At 34.3% G+C, this 19,602-nt stretch overlaps 1 protein-coding gene across 1 annotated transcript in view; it reads left to right on the forward strand.

Moving 5' to 3' along the window:
- The window catches only part of LOC109706517 ((R,S)-reticuline 7-O-methyltransferase-like), a 19,609-nt gene continuing 618 nt past the window's right edge, over positions 612 to 19,602 (forward strand). The window contains exons 1-3 of the mRNA XM_020227398.1: positions 612 to 993; positions 1,147 to 1,578; positions 1,740 to 1,907. Of these exons, the coding sequence (XP_020082987.1) occupies positions 652 to 993; positions 1,147 to 1,578; positions 1,740 to 1,907 (942 nt within the window). The 5' untranslated portion in view covers positions 612 to 651. The remainder of the gene's footprint in view (positions 994 to 1,146; positions 1,579 to 1,739; positions 1,908 to 19,602) is intronic.

Here is a 19,602-nt window from a genome sequence, read left to right on the forward strand (position 1 = left end):
TAAATAAAATGGTATAAAATTTACACTTCTTTGTTTTAGATGTACAGGTAATATTAATTGCTCGCTCATAGATCAAGGATCTCCACACAAAGTAGAAATTTGAGGAATCCATCAACATTGTGATTCAACGGTGGACGCTGGTATATTTGGATTGTACATTTAAAAATGCAGCTGCTGCTTAATATCTTAAATCTTATCTATAGGAGACTCCTTTTTTTTTTTTTTTTCTTTTTCTGTCATGTAATTTAAATTTAAATAACATATACAGAGTAAAATATTTATGTATCGAAAGTGACCCTAATTCTAATTGCCACTGCAGTTTAATTAATGAAATTGTACTTAATGATATTCCTAGCTACTGTACTGTAATAACACATTACGTAACGAATCAAAGTGGATTCAACCAACTGCATGCCATTCAAACTACTGGCATCAAAAGTACTCAAAATTTTCAACTGAATTTATTACACATGAAAGAAAATTGGGTTTAAACTGCGTACTCGGCATCAAAAGTACTCAAAATGTTCAGTTGGGTAGATAGATTTCACGTACGCACATGCACATTCTTTCCTATATAAACCAATTCATACTTACATCGCACAATTGCACCCACATGAATTAATTATCACTACAAAAATTGTTTGTTTCAGCATGGAGGAGGAGCATAATCTAGACCTGGAGGGCCAAATCAGGGCGTGGCAGGCGACGATGGCGATGGTCTACACCATGTCTCTCCGCTGCGCCGTCGAGCTCGGCATCCCCGACATCGTCAACGGAGCCGCCAGGGCGCCCCTCTCCGTCTCCCGCATCGCCGCGCTACTCTCTCCGACGCCTCCCCGCGACCACTCCGCGCTCCACCGCCTCTTGCGCTTCCTCGCTCACAAGGGCGTCTTCGCGGAGCGCATAGACCCGAGCACGGGCGAGCCCACCTACGCCCCCACCCCGACGTCACGCTGGTTCTCGCGCCACTCCGAGCTCAGCCTTGCCTCCATGGTATCCTAACTATTGTTGAAAACATTTAGTACTGTGATAGATACAAATCAGAATTCTGATCTATATGGCTGTGGTACAAAAGGTTTCTCCACGTATCAGCTTAAGCCGAGTTTTCCATACAAACCATGAATAATCATGTATTACTGTACACAGGTGCTCCTCCAAACGTGGTCGTTCCAGGAGAGCCCGTGGCACCGCCTTTCGGAGAAAGTGGTGCGGTGCGGCGGCAGCGTCGAGGGCATGGGAATGCCGCCGCACAAGGAGGAGGACCCGTGGGCGGATTTGGCGGCGGTGCCGGAGCGCGCGGCGGTGTTCAACTCGGCGATGGCTGCGATGAGCGGCATCGCCATGCGGGCGGTGATGGCGGTGTACAAAGGCGGGTTCGAGGGGATTCGGACGCTGGTGGACGTCGGGGGTGGGACGGGGGCGGTGCTGAAGGAGATCACGGAGCAGTGCCCGAATATTTGCGGCATCAATTTCGACCTCCCGCATGTCGTGGCCGCCGCGCCGGAGTGCCCCCGCGTCGAGCACGTCGGCGGCAGCGTGTTCGACGGCATTCCGGAGGGTGATGCTATCTTCATGAAGGTAGACAGACACTAATAAAATCTTTCCATGCATTCGTTACAGGGCCATTTTCGTTTTCGTGCAAATTTTCAATATCAAGACCAAAGTTTATAAACTTATTCCTGCAGGTTAACAAACTATAATCATTTGATTCTTTCTATTTTTTTCGCTTGTTCTGGCAGCTTCTACTGCACTGCTTCGACGACGAAGGCTGTCTGAGGATACTGAAGAACTGCCAGAAGGCGATGCCGCGGAAATGCGGGAAGCTTATAATTGTAGATGCCGTTTTGGGCGCGGACGACGACAACGACGATGACGACGGCTCTCTGGAAGACATGAAGAAGACATTCGATATGCTGATGCTCGCGTACACCGGAGGGAAGGAGAGGACCGAAGCAGAGTGGCGGAAGCTCCTGCGCTCGGGCGGCTTTCCGACATGCAACATCATTCGGATTCCGTCTTTCTTTTCGATTATTGAGGCATTCGCAGAGTGATGACACTGAAGGGTCAGAGAAATAAGAAAACAGTTATTGAATAAGATTTCTCAATAAGATGATAGTTATATGGACCCAAAAAAAAAATCTAGAATACTATTGATAGTGAAATAATAGTATTTGTTATTTATCTTTTATTTTTTTTAGATATTTTGAGTTTGTTATTTAGTGATGGTACTATTGTGAATTCAAAGACTACGAAACTAAAATAAATATTATTTATAGAGTAGGGCTACTATATTTCTATGAGTATTGGGTTCTTCGTACTCATAAGTTGTTTTCGATGATGGGGCTTCCGAATCGACAATTCACTCCGTTAAATATGATATAGAGTACTTGAAACTTCTAAAAAATAAATTTCGTATTTTTCGAAATTAAAATAAAGCCCTTCAAACGGCATAAAATGAATGGTCAAAATCAAACGACGTCCTAAAAATGGATGATCGGATCCTTCAATTTAAGATCGGAGTTATTGATCTTTATCTAGGTAGTGAATATAATTTTCTATAAAAAATTCAACATATTTCAATTCTTTTACACCATTAAATTAGCAAGCAAGTATCCCATACCGGCCGTTAAAAATTATCAATTTTGTACCGACCGTCCCTAGAGCAAGTGGCAAAGAGCTTGGTGGTTGGTACTCGAGACCCAAGTTCGAATCCTAGTTGATTCACATTTCTAGCTAAGTTTATTTCTAAATGAAATAAACGAAGAGGGTAGCGTGCTACCTATCTCTCAAAAAAAAAAAAAAAATCAATTTTGTGAGTTTTTGAACGTAAGGTAAATAATATCTTATAAAATTTGATTTCTAGAAGTTTTAAATACTCTAAATAATGTTTAACAGCATGGATCGTCGATTCAAAAGTTCTACCATCGAAAACAGCTTATGGGTATGAGGATAATCATACTTATAAGAGTATAGTAGCCGGACTCTTATTTATATACTATAATTAATAATTTAAACAACACTCTTTAACTGTTACTATATACCTAGCGACCCCACATATAGCAATATTTTTTAAAAGTATCGGTAATTTAGCCAGCCGCATTTTTTTTGACCCGTACCGAGATTTAAAAGTGTCACTATAAATCGTTTTTGTTATAGTGGTAGCCGGACTCTTATTTATATACTATAATTAATAATATTATTATAGCTCAACTCTAGTTAATTATGTTGGTAAAAAAAGGGGCTAGAAGTGAGCATAGTATGGACTCATTTTTTCGTAAAGAAAATAAGTTGGTCCAGCCTTTCGTACTATTAATTCAAAATTTACAAAATAAAGTTATGTTAGACGTAATTTAATAACATAGTAATCCCCGCTATTCCGAATTTGAAAATAAGTTGGTCCAGCCTTAATAAAAGTATTGTTTTTATACTATAGCTTGTTTACAAGTTCGAACCATAATTACTTTATATTTTTAACTAAAAAAAATAGACAAAATGGATTGTATGTTACCTGATTGTAAGTGTTTTTAAGATACTATTTGCTTTTCTAATTGAGGTTGCAACGTATAGTTGTAGGAGAAAAGACTTTAAATAATTTTAAACTTTTTTAACTTTTTATAGTGTAAAAATAAATTTTTTAGTCACCGCGTTATGAAACGAGATCTTAGACATGCTCAAATCCCTTTTTTTTTTTTTGTATTTAAATCATATCGATAATCTACTGATTCTTTCACCAAAAAGACGGAAATGGGATCCGGCCCAACACGTACGGCATCCCTGTAGTTTTTAAACTATAGATGTGCCGCTAATATAAAACTGATATATTATATCATTATAATAAATAATTTAAACGCCAAATCACTTTCATATTAGATATATATTAATATTTAATTAAAAAAAGAGAAAACTTTAAATACCTCTATGTGGTTTCGCATTTTCTCACTTTAGTACCTTATGGTTTAAAGTGTATCAAGTTAGTACCATATGTGGTTTCGCACTTTCTCACTTTAGTACCTTGTGGTTTCAAGTGTATCAAGTTAGTACCATGTGGTTTCATTTTTGTATCAAGTTAGTATCATGTGGTTTCAATATTCTTTTTTTATTATCCATTTCGAGGTATATAATTTAACGAAGTATTAAACTATATGGTACTAAAGTGAGAAAGTGCGAAACCACATGTACTAACTTAATACACTTGAAACTACAGGGTACTAAAGTTAGAAAGTGCGAAACCACATGGTACTAACTTGATACAACTTAAACCACATAATACTAAAGTAAGAAAGTGCGAAACCACATGGGGGGTATTTGAAGTTTCCCCTTAAAAAAACTAAGTTATGTGACTTCATTGTAATAATTTACAAAAGTTTAAATAAAAAAAAAACAACAAATTAAAGTTTTAATGAAAGCGTCATGTATTTTATAGTTTGAGGACCAAAATTATAATTTAGCCAATAATTAATATGTAAAAATATATAAAACTTACCCAACTATTATCTATTTTGATCTGACTATCTAATCTTTCAAAATTTTAATTTAGGCTAAATTACAGAAAACCCTCCCGTCAAAATTCGATTTTTTACTTTTCCCCCCTATCATTTAAAAACCTACATTTTGCCCCCTTGTAAAATAAAAAATGTTCACAAAGAGGTACGGTGTGAACTGTGATGATAAAATGACCATTTTGCCTCTCACCATTTTGCCCCTCACCATGTTCAACAGAGAGAAGGCTGAGGGTATTTTTGGTATAAAAAAAAATATAATAATATTTTATAAACGGAACCTTAACGGATTACTAATGGCAAGGGGCGAAGTGAACATTTTTTATTTTACAAGGGGACAAAGTGGAGGTTTTTAAATGACAGGGGGAAAAAGTGAAAAATCGGGTTTTGATAGAGGGGGTTAATGTAATTTAGCCTTTAATAATTTATTAGATAACTTTTAAATTTTTTTTGATTTGAGTCGATTAATAAATTTTTAACTTTAAAATTTGAATGCACTTTTTTTTGTATCTTATTTAATATAACTAATATATTAAAATAAGTAATTAACTTAGATTTTATACAGAAAGAGCCATCAAATGACTTAAAGCAAATAAATTAAAAAATTATGGACTAAAATTTAAATTTTTAAAAATTTGTTAGTCCAAAATAAAAAAGTTAAAGTTAAAATAAATTCTATATAACTTATCCAATAAGTAGTCGAAAATAAACAAACATACAAGATCAAAAGCGCACAAAGTTTTTTTTTTCGAGAGAGATAGATAGCATATTACCCGTTTCATTTATTTTATTTAGAAATAAATTTAATCAGAAATGTGAATCAACTAGAAGCGCGTAGAGTTTGTTAGTATCTTTGGCCTTTTGCACACATTATTTAGAAATAAATTTAAAATTGGAACCTAATTTTCGAGGAGAATGCCGTATTAGATTTAGCAATGAGGCTGTTTAGCCTGTGACTAGACACGGTGGAAAAAACAAAAAAGAGGTTGTTTAGCCCGTGACTAGACACGGTGCCAAAAAAAGAAAAAAAGAAAAAATCCTCTCAAAATTAAGATGCAGCCATTAACTACTACATTTGGACTGGGCATGCAATTTCTTTTCCCAAGTTTATTTATTTATTTATTTATTAGGTCATAGATACTATAAAAAATTTATCAAAGCTAAAAAAAATTTATTGTATAACACTTACACTATATCATCTATCATTTTGAGAGAAAACTAGGATAAAAATATTTTACTAAAAATTATAATAAAATAAATAAATTTTAGAAAAATATTTTAATTGATTAGAAATACCACGCCGGTAATATTATTGTTGCATTCTAAAATTTTTTCTAAGCGACAGCTATAATATAACCCAATTAATTGCGAAGAATCTTACAATCTATTAACAACTGTAACTAAAAGGACATACAACCAATAGAACCCCGGCACCAGCAAACCATCTACTGCTAGTGTACTACTACTACTAGTGCTACTACTAGTCTCTACTCTCTCCTTTGTTATTTTGTTATCATTCCAATGCCCATGCTTTGTCGGGCCATTGCGGACTCAAATCCACTCTTCTATAATGCCTTGTTCCCTCTTCTTCCACCTCCATCACCACCGCCATTAGAATCCACCTCTACATCCCCTCACTCTACTTCCACAATCTCGTTTCTCCAAGAACCCCTCTCGGTGAGTCTCTTTTCCTCCCTCTTTTTTATATAATGTGATCAAGGAGTTTCCAATTTATAGGCATTTGTACCCATATTTGGACGGGTTTAAATAATTTGGTCCCCGGAATGGAGAAATAGTTTTTTTTTTTTTTTTTTAAAAGAACATTTTTTNGCGCCGCGTGGCCCCCGCCACGCTCTGCCTCTTGGGAGAGCAGAGGGTTTTTTTGGTGCACCCGGTATACCATTTTTATTTTAAAATTTTAATTTTAATTTTAATTTAATATAATAGATATATATTTTATTATATTTAAAAAATATATGTAAAAGATAATTTTAAATCTTAAATTCTAAATTATTATATATATATTTTTAAAATATCATAATATAAATATATAATTAAATTATAATGAAAAAATAAAAAATAAAAGTTTTAAAACAAAACTAGTGCACCGGGTGCACAAAAAAAAATCCAACTGCTCTCCCTGGGAGAGCAACAGGACTGATGGGCCCGCATGGCTCGGGTGCCCCGCGGCGCCCATCCAGTGCGTCCTCAAAAAAAAATTTTTGGATATGGTGTCTACAAAATTTTTGCCCCTTTGTGCCACCATTGGATCCTTTTGTCTCTTTAATTGTATAAGGTGGGGAAAAGAAGTTTTTTTTTTTTGTTGTTGTTTTTTTGGATTGGGCTCTCCAACCTGAGGGTATAAACCCACATTGAATTCTTCTTTCTATCTCTCTATTTGTAGAGATTGATTGAAGTAATTTTGTTCTAGAAATTAAGAAATAAGGGGAAAAATGAACTATTTTTTTGGATTAATTTTTTAGTTTTCACTATTGGGTCATTGTAGAGATGGTAAAAAAAAAGAAGAAAATTTTATGCTTATTTTCTAGGGCTTTTTTTAGAAATCTGTTGTAGAGATGGTGGATTCGGTTAATGTAGTGTTGGAAAAGAAGTTTTTTTTTTTGGGCAATTGTTTATATACTTCTGAAAAGTTTTCGACTTTCTGATTTATCCTTCTTAGAAGGCTAATATTGAAAATACGTTTTTACGTTCCAATCTATTGCAAATATACTCCTAGAGTTAAAATTTGTTAATGAACTCTATTATCTATATAAAATTACTATTTTGCCCTTTCAAATATATCCTTCCACCATCACCAATTTTTCTTATTTGCTCTCAAGTCAGGGGCACAAAACGTATTTTGACTTTTGGTCTTTTCAAATATAACTCTCTATCATCACCAACATTTCTTATTTGCTCTTAAGTTAAGGGCAAAATTGGCATTTTAATTTTTTTAACTGTGGCAGATATTTAACTCACGTTAACCTAGATTAACTTAACAGGTGGTACCTATAAGGGTATTTTGGAATAACGGAGGAACATATGAGGGATATATTGGAAAGAAAAAAAAAAAGTAGAAAAAAATAAGATATTTCCGAAGTTTTAAGAATATATAGGCAATTATCCTTTTTTTTTTATTTTTTTGGATTGGGCTCTCGAACCTGAGGGTATAGACCCACGTTGAATCCTTCTTTCTATCTCTCTATTTGTAGAGATTGATTGAAGTAATTTTGTTCTAGGAATGGAGAAATAGGGGGAAAAAAAAAAGAACTACTTTTTTGGATTAAATTTTTTAGTTTTTACTATGGATTCATTGTAGAGGTGGTGTAAAAATAAAAAAAAAAAAACAAAATTTTATGTTTATTTTCTAGGGTTTTTTTTTTTAGAAATCTGTTGTAGAGATGGTGGATTCGGTTAATGTAGTGTTCGAATTCTTGAGGAAGAACAAGTTTACTAAGACCGAGGCGGCGTTCCGAGAGGAGCTCACTAGCCGCCTCGATTTGAATAGTTCGTTGTTGGATTAAGTGCCTCTTAAAGGATAAAGAGCAAGCACGGGATGGAAGGGATTATACAAGCTACTGCAACGGAGACAGTTCGGAGGAGATCATCGTGAGGGAAATCGAAGTCGGGAGCATCCAAAACGGGTCGTGACATAAGAACGATATTGTTTCGCATGAACTTTATGATGAGAGCGATTTGAAAGATCTTTATATATTCTATAGATCTTCGCTTAGATTGTTGTCCCTATTATCCTATAGATCTTCACCCGACCCGATAGTACCTATTTTGGGAATGTCCAGTGCCAAAGTCATTGAATGGGTAAGTCGCCAATCCTTAATTACGATGTAATGTACTTTATTTGTTGGTTTATAGGTACTAGTGGGTTTAAAACCATTGGTTTCTATAAATCTACCATTGTGTGATTCCTATTGAATCATATACTATGGGGTGGGTGCAGGGTGGGCGATTATCAAACGGACTACTCATTCATTAGATAGAGAAGATCGCCAAAATTTCGTGATCCACTATCGAACCTATTCCAATTCCAACAGCTCAGACTTGAATCGTGGGGATCACCGAAGTACTTCGTATAAAATGAAAACAGAATCGGTATCTCAATATTGATTAGATCCGAAATCTGTTATTGAATTGCTCATTCAATGAGCATTCTCAATATTATGCCTTGAAGAGGACTCGAACCTCCACGCTCTTTAGCATAAGATTTTGAGTCTTGCGTGTCTACCATTTCACCATCAAGGCATCTTGAAAGTGAATCGTATTCCATGAATATGATATCTATCTAATGTGATATATGGAATATATGACAATGGTGGAGTGTTGGAGTATTTCTATCGATCGGTCATATAGGCTTGAGTCAGACATCAAATTGCTTCGATTTGAATTATCCGGAGGATACCTTATATAGAAATATATATAGATATATAAGATGTACAATCAAACCTATTTCTTGATTCAATAGAAGCCAAAGAAGTGAATATGGTACCCAAATAACGATAGGATAGATATGTCAAAAGCAGGTCTGATTACGCCTCTTCCTAATCCGTCATAGAATGGTTGGACGTAGGGATCAATATGTAAACATAGTCTCATTTTACATGCGCTCGAATGACCCCTTCTGATAATAAGAATGTACATAACCCTATTCTGGTTTGGTCCGGTATCGAATGAACTTCTAATATGATAATCGAGGTGATTCCATGATTAGAAGTTCATAACCCCAGCCCATTCCCATTTTGGGCGGAACAGATCTACTCATTCTTTGATTCCAGTTAGTAAGAGGGATTTGGAACTCAGAAATATACCTAAAAGCTAAAAGATGATATCCTGAGCAATTGCAAGAATTGGGTTCATGGATATTCTTGGTATAGTAAATGATATCACACATAAGTAAATGATATCACACATACAGTCATACTCAATTCGATGGAAAATTGTTTGATCTTAAAGAGGATCTTCTCCAATTTCGCAGGTAAGGGGTTATTTCTTGGTTTCGTCCAGTTATTAATAACTTGATTATAATTATCTAATAGTAAATAGAAACAAGGCTCGTAAGGACTCCTTTTGAAATCAAGAAATATAGGCCTACAATCCACACCAGAATAGATAGAGTTTTTTGAAAAAACATGCTAGTGGACGAAGACATCAATGGATAAGAGACTAAGGGCTCACATCTGGCAAATTCCTATTTTTTGTCCGCCACCGAAGGATTGAAATTGATCCGCAAAAGATCAGGGCGATTCAGGAAATGCCGCCTCCAAGAAACCTAAAGGAGCTTAAATAACTCCAAGGAAGATTGGCTTATATCCAATGGTTCATTCATATCAAACTTATCTGGCAGATGCTTGCCCTTCTCTCGATTGATGAAGAAGGGAGTCCCGTTCGAGTGGGATAAAGCCTGCCAAAACTTTCCTTGGGTACGAATGTCATGTTCAAAGCTGGTTTCTCTAGACACCATGGAAAAGATCACTGACGAGCTCAATCTCTAAGTGTGAAATTGTCAGTTTCATCCTCGAAATGAGCCTGAGATCATATGGGTCAACAATTCGAATTTCTTAGTTACAGAAAGCCCTTCTCAAGGAAGTGAGCCAAGAGCCATAAACAGAGTCAGCGGATTCTCATTCTGCTGTGCCGGTGCGCAAATCAAGCACGCTTAGACTACGATGTGCAATCTTTGGTCTGCTTATCATTGCCCATTAAGGGCTGGCTCTCTGTCTGGCTTGGTCTCGCTTCCTTCCCGTTTGCCTTCCCTTTCCTATAAAAAAATGTATAGTCTCGCCCATAACTGATCCTTCGTTGATTGATCGACCTACCAAAAATCGGGATCTTTACCTTGTGGTCGACTAAGGCAAAGAAAAGAAGAGAAGGGTTGGTCGGGATTTCAATGCTTCCAAAAACGGTGGTTTAAGTCTTCCTCAAATTACCTCCGCTCTGCCTGCCAATCATTCGTCCTGTGAATTAAGGAAGAGCGAGAAAATGCTGGTCCTCTCCTTTGAGTCGTCATTCTGCTTTCCTTCTTGACCTTTGAAGGAGATAGCACGGAAAATAGTGGACCGATTAGTCCTTTCGTCCTTCCAATTCCTCGATGGGTGAGCGCTCCAAGTGGTCCGGTCAGGAGGGTAGCTGACCACCCATCGGCTATTCAAAGTGGATACTACAATGGAGCTTACGTCTTTCCCCGGGCACGCATCTAATTATTTCTTCTGTTCTGAATAAAGGCCCAATCTTCGTAATGAAGTAGAGGACCCTAACAAAAATGCCTACTTTTGATGACATAAGATTCAAGACCCCTTTAAAAAAAGTAAAGGCAGCTGATCCTGATTTTCTGATCCTTCATCTGGCTAGACTCTCAATAGAGTAAGCTGGATGTGCCATTTGATCGTATAACCCACGAAAGCTCAAGAAAGAAAATGTCCTCTCAAGGCGGATCTTTCAACCGCCTCCTTGAAAGCCGAGGCCTGAATCACCTGGCATTCCTCTAGTTAACCTGTCGCAGAGTAGGGAGGTCCCTGACGTTCAGAACCTTTCTCCCAAAGCCTTCCCTGATTCTACTTTTGGCAGGCCATGGTGCGGATAAAAGCTTGTGGGTTCTCTCCTGCTTATTCATTAGGGCGAGTGAATATCAAGAAGGGGATCGTAGTTTTTCAACTCATCTGGAATGTCACAGAGCAGCTTCGTGGTCCCCAGTCCCGGATGCAGTCCCGTCATCAGTAGCTAAAACCAAGGTGGGCCCTTCCCCATCAGTCCCCGGAAGTTGTATCTTATCGAGTGGACTTATCAGCATCACGCTTAAAAATACGGTGTCCAACTCTGCCCGTGACTCACATTGGCAACTTTATCCCGCTTGATGGGCGTACTGCACCTCATTCCTCACTCCCACAGAGGCAAGGCCATATTTCATTGGTCTCTAGTGGCGAAGCCATTGTGCCTTTTTCACTTATCTAAAAATTTCATTATTCGCTGGCATCTTCAGACTGATGGTATCCCTCACGAGTGGTCTTATATGTTCGCTACCGGCGAGCTCTATATGTTCGAGAGTGAGTAGAAGCCCACTGAGCGTTTCGGATGAATTTCCTTTTTGAGGATAGTATGTTATTCATTCTCCTTGCTTGTCCTTTCGGGGTGTTTTCTCCGGGGCTTGATATTAGAGTTGAAATATCCAACTAGGGCAGGCGAGACAACTTTGGGCTCTGAATTGAAGGATTGATACCTACGCAGACATCCATCACACCGAATGAGACAAATTTCTTCTGGAAGGAGGGACAGATCATTTGCTTTAGATAGAGATTGATGTTGGCCCTTTAGCTTCAACTCACAATGGGAAGGAAAGCTTCGGGATCAGGGGCTGAGAGATGAGAATAAGTGCAGGGCTCGAGAAATTCGAGGCCTTACTCTCCTTGCTCATCATCTGGGCTTGGAACTTCGACAGCTGGAGGATAGAATTCGTCTGGCTAATCGATGTTCTGATTATAATGCCCTACAGTGTCTTATCTGTAGCTGGGGGCAAGTCTTTGATCACTAAGCAATTATCACTCGTATACTTACGATACTCAAAGAGTCTACTCTATGCATCTGACGGCAACGTCAAGACTTACCATAGCCTACTCCGGAGTTACGGCAGGCTATTCTGAGAAGATACTGGGCCCCCCGACAATGTCAAGGCCCTGTCAATCCACAAGATTATATCATCCATCTTCCCCGTCCAAGGACACGTGTAGCCTAAATACAGTTATTATTACTCACCCAAGGGGTTTACCACCAACCTCAAAGGTGACAAATTTGGTTGTGGAGTCTAATCATTACATCTCTGTCGGAGATGGGACTCCATCAACTAAAAAGAAATTAGAAGCTTGACCTCGATAGGAGCCTACACCTCACTCGAGGTCGATTCAAGTTATAATGAATTGAACATCAAGGCGAGAGGAAGAAGATGAAAATGGGATTTCTCTCATCGCAATTCAAGATTTAAACCCGCCGGGGGCAAAACTGTCCACAACCCGGAGGTGAGAAATAATCAACCTTCGGTTTTCAATCGGCCGAAGAGAAGATTGATGGGGACTACCATTTAGGTGCTCAATGCTGCTTCGTCGTCGTCGTTTAAATTTTATTCTAAGGATCAGCATCAGCAGCCTTGGAAATCCATTTCACCTTCTACAAAAACTCGATGGCGTAATGCTCGAAGAGCACAGATGAGAATCCAGTTCTTGACGTACATGATGCAATCCTTGGTCATTTTCGGCCAAAAGTATACCATGACCTTGAGCATGTGGTACATTTTGGGCCTGGATTGGTGCACTCCGTAGACCCCAGAATGTACTTCTTCCATAGCTTTCCGTGCCTCTTGCCCCGACAGACAACGGAGCCAAGTCTGCTCGTAGGATTTCCTGTAAAGGATGTCGTTGTGTAAAAGATACAGCGGTAGCCGCCTCCGCAGCTCGATCCTCTTAGCTGGACCATCAGGGAGCCTGCCGTGTTTTAAATATTCAATGAAGGGAAGTCTCCAATCTGGATGTTCAACAGGTGAACATTCTGCTTCGGTAGCTTGAAGTTGATCAGAGACGATGTCAACCATGCACGGGAGGAGGAGTCTTTGCTTGACTCGGACATCCGCCTCGCCTTCGGAGGGTAATTAATTAAGGTAAGAGCTGCAACTAACTTTGCCAGCTCGTCAGCCTCAGCATTTCGTTGCCTTGGCACATGATGAACCTCAATGAATGTGAACCTCTCCATAAGTTTGAGGACTAAGGCGTGATCAGGCACTAGCTCAGGCTTCCGAACTTCATAAATGCCTTGAATCTGTCGAATGACGAGCTGAGAATCCCCATAGGCGTACAAATAGAAGATGCCCATAGATGAGTGCCTCGTACTCAACTTCCTTGTTCGAATAGTCTGGCTTGAGTATTAATAAGGAGCGATAGATGACTCCTTTCGCAGGCGTAATAAATACAACTCTATCCACAGCTTTACGCCTAGGAGGGTCACCATTGATAGCAGGTAGTGTGCGGGATGCACCGTCAAAATATATCTCCTAATGTGGACCTATGCTTTCTGTCAACATCACCTCTCCGTCAGGTAGATTGGTGATTAATGGAGTCTGAAGTTAATTAGTATATACCAAATTTTTCGGCATCCTTTAAATATTAAATATCTTATTTACTTTGATAACTTATCAAATTAGATGATACCCAATTTGTTAAGTATCCCGCTCAAAAAAAAAATATTGAATTTAAATTTAACTTTTGAAATTGGTATTGTAATGTAAAATTTTAATTTTGAAATTTATATTAAACTTTTAAATTTGAATCTAAATTGAACTTTTAATCTTAAAGCCAAATTTTAATTTTTGATTTAAATTGAAATTTTGAATTGGAACTAAAAGTTTTATTTTAAATCTGTGTTTTATATTTAAAAAAATTGAATTTGATTTATAAAGTTTTAAATGTTGTTTTGAATTTAAATTTACAGTTTGGTTGTAATTTGAAATTCAACTATTGTTGTAGGTATTTAAGAGGGTCACAATATTCTTAGTTGGATAAAACCGGTTTTGTGGACCAAACTATTTTACAAAGACTAAAATATCCTTTAAATAGATACCTGGTGAATGGTACCTATGCTTCAATAGCAGGTCACCTCTAGAATTATATTAAATCTAAACCATCTATTAAGAAAATAAATGATCAAGATTTATATGGTGTATTGAAGTATTACTCAATTATTAAATATATTTTGTTAAAAAAAATTAAATAGTTAGATTATGTTAAAAAAAAAAAGCGCTACTCAATTATTGATCAGTTAGTTTTCTCTCAGATAATTTCGACTACTAGTCCCTAACTTTTTTTTGACAGTTTTTAAAAGATTCTCATTTTTTTATCTTTTTATGTGAATTTCTGAATTTTAAATTTCCTTTCATATGTCTCTGGACCTGGTTAGGTTACGATAAAGAGATTTTTCGTGTCATGTATGTTTTTGGTGTTTCTGTAATTTCTTTTTTTTTTTTCGATCTGGTCAGCTGGTTGACCGAATATTTTTTAATTTTATTTTTTGGTACTTGGGTGTATAATGATTGTCGGTGGGGTCAAAGTTTTTGTAACTGTACTAAATTACCTTTTTAAAAAAAATAAATTTGTGGGGTCTTTACTCCCCGTTTACTCAAAAAATAAAAAAAAACTTTTGTCGCTCATTTTGATGATTTATTTTTTGTATAAAAAATACTAGAAAAATTAGCGACGTGTGAGCAATAAGGACGGTTGAACGTACGTGGGTCGTCGCAGATTCATCCATCACCTAACCAGAAGTAATATTGTAACCCACTCTAATTAAGGAAATTCGTTTTGTACATAGATCTATGCATTAAGACCTTCATGCTGCATTTGGTATCGAGGACATCCTAGAACAGAGAGGAATGAGTTGTTCTGATTAAAGCGGGTTATTCTGAATTGTTCTCAAACAACACATTAAAAATTATTCCTAGAAAAATTGAAAACAACTTTATTCTTCTCTTTATTTTATTAGATAAATAGATATATATAAATAAATATATTAATATAAATATTATTTTTATGATAATATATTTATACTTAAATTTTATTATATAATACTAGTTAAGTGCACGTGCAATGCACGTCGCACAAATACTAAAAAATAAAATTTTTATAAATAAATATTATAGATTCGATATATAATATTTAATCATTACCAAAATAAAATACCAGAAATAAGAAATAGAATTACGATATCATCAAAGAAAGAACACAAAATTTATCATGGTATCATTGAAAAAAAAACACAAAATTCGTCACTAAACTAACTGAAAATGTCACCATCAAGTCTCCCTTCCGTACAAATTGCACTGAAAGTATGAAAGTAAGAAAAATAATAAGTAAATATTAGTAAATCATCAGAATAGATAAAATTAATAAAAAATATAAATTTAATAAGAATTCATATAAGTAAATAAAAATTTTTAACTTAATTTTATTTCTTGAGTTTTTGGAATAGATAGATTAAGCACAATTTTACTCGCAAAACTTTGCTAAATAAATTGATCCTGATAAATAAATTTAAAATAATATAGAAAAAATAAAATATTAAAAAGTACATTTATCCTAATTATCGATATTAACGTGCACTGTTTTAATACAACAACTGAATTGTTTGCAATAGCGTCTCTCTACATGCCAATGTATGTTAGCACTATCTTGTCCTAGAGAATCAATCTAATTCGATTTATACTTCAATCCATCCAAATAATTAGTTATTAATAATTTTTTCATGCCAATGTATGTTAACACTATCTTGTCCTAAATGATCAATCTAATTCGATTCATACTTTAATTTATCCAAATAATTAGTTATTAATAATTTTTTTCATTGAAATGATAAAAAGCGAAACACTTTACCTTTACGTTTAGAACGATTAACAACATACAAATAAAGAGTAATTGATTTNAATTAGTTATTAATAATTTTTTTCATTGAAATGATAAAAAGCGAAACACTTTACCTTTACGTTTAGAACGATTAACAACATACAAATAAAGAGTAATTGATTTGGACAATCATTCGTACAACATCTAAGAAAACTGAAATAGTATAGAAATTAGTAGTAGTATAGAAGGTGGCGAAGGCGACAATGTGTCGGCTCGATGACGACTATAACGATGGGAAAGATGATGACGATGTGTTGGTACCGACAATGGGGACAAATGAGAAATAACATTACTAAAAAAATATTTGAGAATATTTAAGAAAAATATAGGTAAAAATGAAAAAGAATATTACTAAATAAATATATGTTTTATATGTGAAAAACATATAGGTAAAAATGAGAAAATACTAAAAAGATATGCTAAAACAGTATAAAGGCAAATTCAGATGAAATCAAAATACCTCTCTAACTATGGCAAAGGCGATAATGTATCGACGCAAGTGATGTGATGATGTATCGGTGTCGACGACGAAGATAAATAAAAAAGGATATTATTAAAAAAATATTTGAGAATATTTAAGAAAAATAATAGTAAAAATGAAAAAAAATTATTACTAAAAAAAATATACTTTTTATTTGTGAAATATATAGGTAAAAATGAGAAATACTAAAAAAATACTAAAATAGTATAAAGGCATATTAAAAAAAGAGAAATTTTCAGATGGGATCAAAATACCTCTTCAATTGTGCGAAGGCGGTGAAGGTGGCGAAGGCGATAATGTGTCGGCATCGGTGATGATGATGACGATGTACCAGTATCGACAACGGGGACAAATGAGAAACTATATTACAAAAAAAATATTTAAAAANAAATATATAGAAAAATAAAAATACATATTACTAAAAAATATATACTTTATATTTGAGAAAAGTATAGATGAAAATAAGAAAAAACAAAAAAAAAGATATACTAAAACTGTATAAAGGGATATTAAAAAAAAAAATTCAGATGGAATTAAAATACCTCTTTAATTATGACGAAGGTGGCGAATGCGACAATATACTGGCACAAACAATGATGATGAGTAGGACGATGACGATGTACCGCTGTAACAAATAAGAAAAGATATTACTAAAAAAATATTTAAGAAAAATATAGATAAAAATAAAAAAGGATACTACTAAAAAAATATATACTTTATATATAAAAAACGTAGCAGAAAATGAAAAAATACCAAAACAAATATGCTAATAAAAAAGATATGAATGATAAATATTGTGTGATAAATATTATNTTTTTCAAACATAATACCTACCAATCAAGTAGTATTCAAAATTAAATTTTAAATTTGTAATGCCCGCCAAAATTTAATACTCGCGAATTTGATAATTTGAATTTTAATTCATCGTATTAGATTTTTCCTTATATAAGATAGTAGATTTAATTTTGACGAGTATTAAAATTTGGCGTACCATAGAAGCGTTAAATATTGCTAAAAAAATTTTAATATTCCAAATCAAAACTAAATCGTTATAAATATAATTTTAAATATTTTTAGCAAAATATTCAATATTTAAATAATGGATTATAAAAGTATAGAATATTTTACTTATATGAATTCTTATTAAATTTATATTTTTTATTAATTTTATCTATTCTGATGATTTACTAATATTTACTTATTATTTTTCTTACTTTCATACTTTCAGTGCAATTTGTACGGAAGGGAGACTTGATATGGATCATAAAAGTATAGAATATTTTAATATTCCAAATCAAAACTAAATTGTTATAAATATAATTTTAAATATTTTTAGCAAAATATTCAATATTTAAATAATGGATCATAAAAGTATAGAAATATTTAACGCTTCTATGGTACGCCAAATTTTAATACTCGTCAAAATTAAATCTACTATCTTATATAAGGAAAAATCTAATACGATGAATTAAAATTCAAATTATCAAATTCGCGAGTATTAAATTTTGGCGGGCATTACAAATTTAAAATTTAATTTTGAATACTACTTGATTGGTAGGTATTATGTTTGAAAAAAAAAATATTTTAAAAAATGCTTGGATAGGAAATAAATTTAATTTTATGTATTACGTAATTAGCGGAGGTATTACGTGAGTGGCGGCTATTTCGTTAGATAAGATATAAATTTAGTTTTATTTGAGAAACGCATAGATAGGAGATAACGGATATGAATGGCATTTTTGTCAACAAAACTGATATATACTTTTATTTTTATTCGTTCGATGAGATTCAATTGAATATTTTGCTAAAAATATTTAAAATTATATTTTATTAACGATTTAGTTTTGATTTAGGGGTATTAAAATTTTTTTAACAATATTTAACATTTTTATGGCACACCAAATTTTAATAATCGTCAAAATTAAAACTACTATCTTATGTAAGAAAAAATTTACTATCATAAATTAAAATTCAAATTATCAAATTCGCGGGTATTAAATTTTGATGGGCATTACAAATTTAAAATTTAATTTTGAATACTATGTGTTGACAGGTATTATGTTTGATAAAAAAAAATATTTGAAAAAAATGTGTGGATAGGAAATAAATTTAATTTTACGTATTACGTGATTAGCGGAGGGATTACGTGATTGGCGGGTATTACGTTAGATAAGAGATAAATTTAGTTTTATGTATTAAACGATTGGTGGGTAGAAAAAAAATATTTAAGAAACGCGGCGTACATAGGAGATAACGGATATGGAGGGTATTTTTGTCAACAAAAATGACAGATACTTTTATTTTTATTCGTTGGATGAGATCAAACGGTGAAAACGTAAAATTTATATTTGAGAATAAATTATTATTTAAAAATTTATTTAAAATGAATGGTTGAAAATTACTGGACATGACAATATTAGTAAAAATAATAAAGGCATTTTTGGAAAGGAAAAAAATTCAAAACTCACGCTTTTATAAGTAGTATAGATATAGATATGTATTTTTATTTTTCTATATAATTTTTAAATATTTTTTTTGTAATATAGTTTCTCATTTGTCCCCGTTGTCGATACTGGTACATCGTCATCATCATCACCGATGCCGACACATTATCGCCTTCGCCACCTTCACCGCCTTCGCACAATTGAAAAGGTATTTTGATCCCATATGAAAATTTCTCTTTTTTTAATATGCCTTTATACTGTTTTAGTATTTTTTTAGTATTTCTCATTTTTACCTATATATTTCACAAATAAAAAGTATATTTTTTTAGTAATAATTTTTTTTCATATTTACTATTATTTTTCTTAAATATTCTCAAATATTTTTTTAATAATATCCTTTTTTATTTATCTTCGTCGTCGACACTGATACATCATTACATCACTTGCGTCGATACATTATCGCCTTTGCCAGCGGATCGATCCCTGATGATCCTCGCACGATCAGCTAGTGGAACAATGAGCCCGATGCCGGCTCCCACTACAGGAATACATATCTCTCTGATGGGAACATGGAAGAAAAACATATGGGTCATGACATATAGATGACATACCTAGTCTGAAATATCAACACTATGAAAGTAGAAAACCAACTCAAAACCTAACATGTGAGAAACGGGAAAACGACTATCATAAAACTGAACATGAAACGAGACTATAGTCCTATCCTGAAA

Source organism: Ananas comosus, linkage group 2 (genome assembly GCF_001540865.1).
Source record: "Ananas comosus cultivar F153 linkage group 2, ASM154086v1, whole genome shotgun sequence".
Classification (NCBI taxonomy): domain Eukaryota; kingdom Viridiplantae; phylum Streptophyta; class Magnoliopsida; order Poales; family Bromeliaceae; genus Ananas; species Ananas comosus.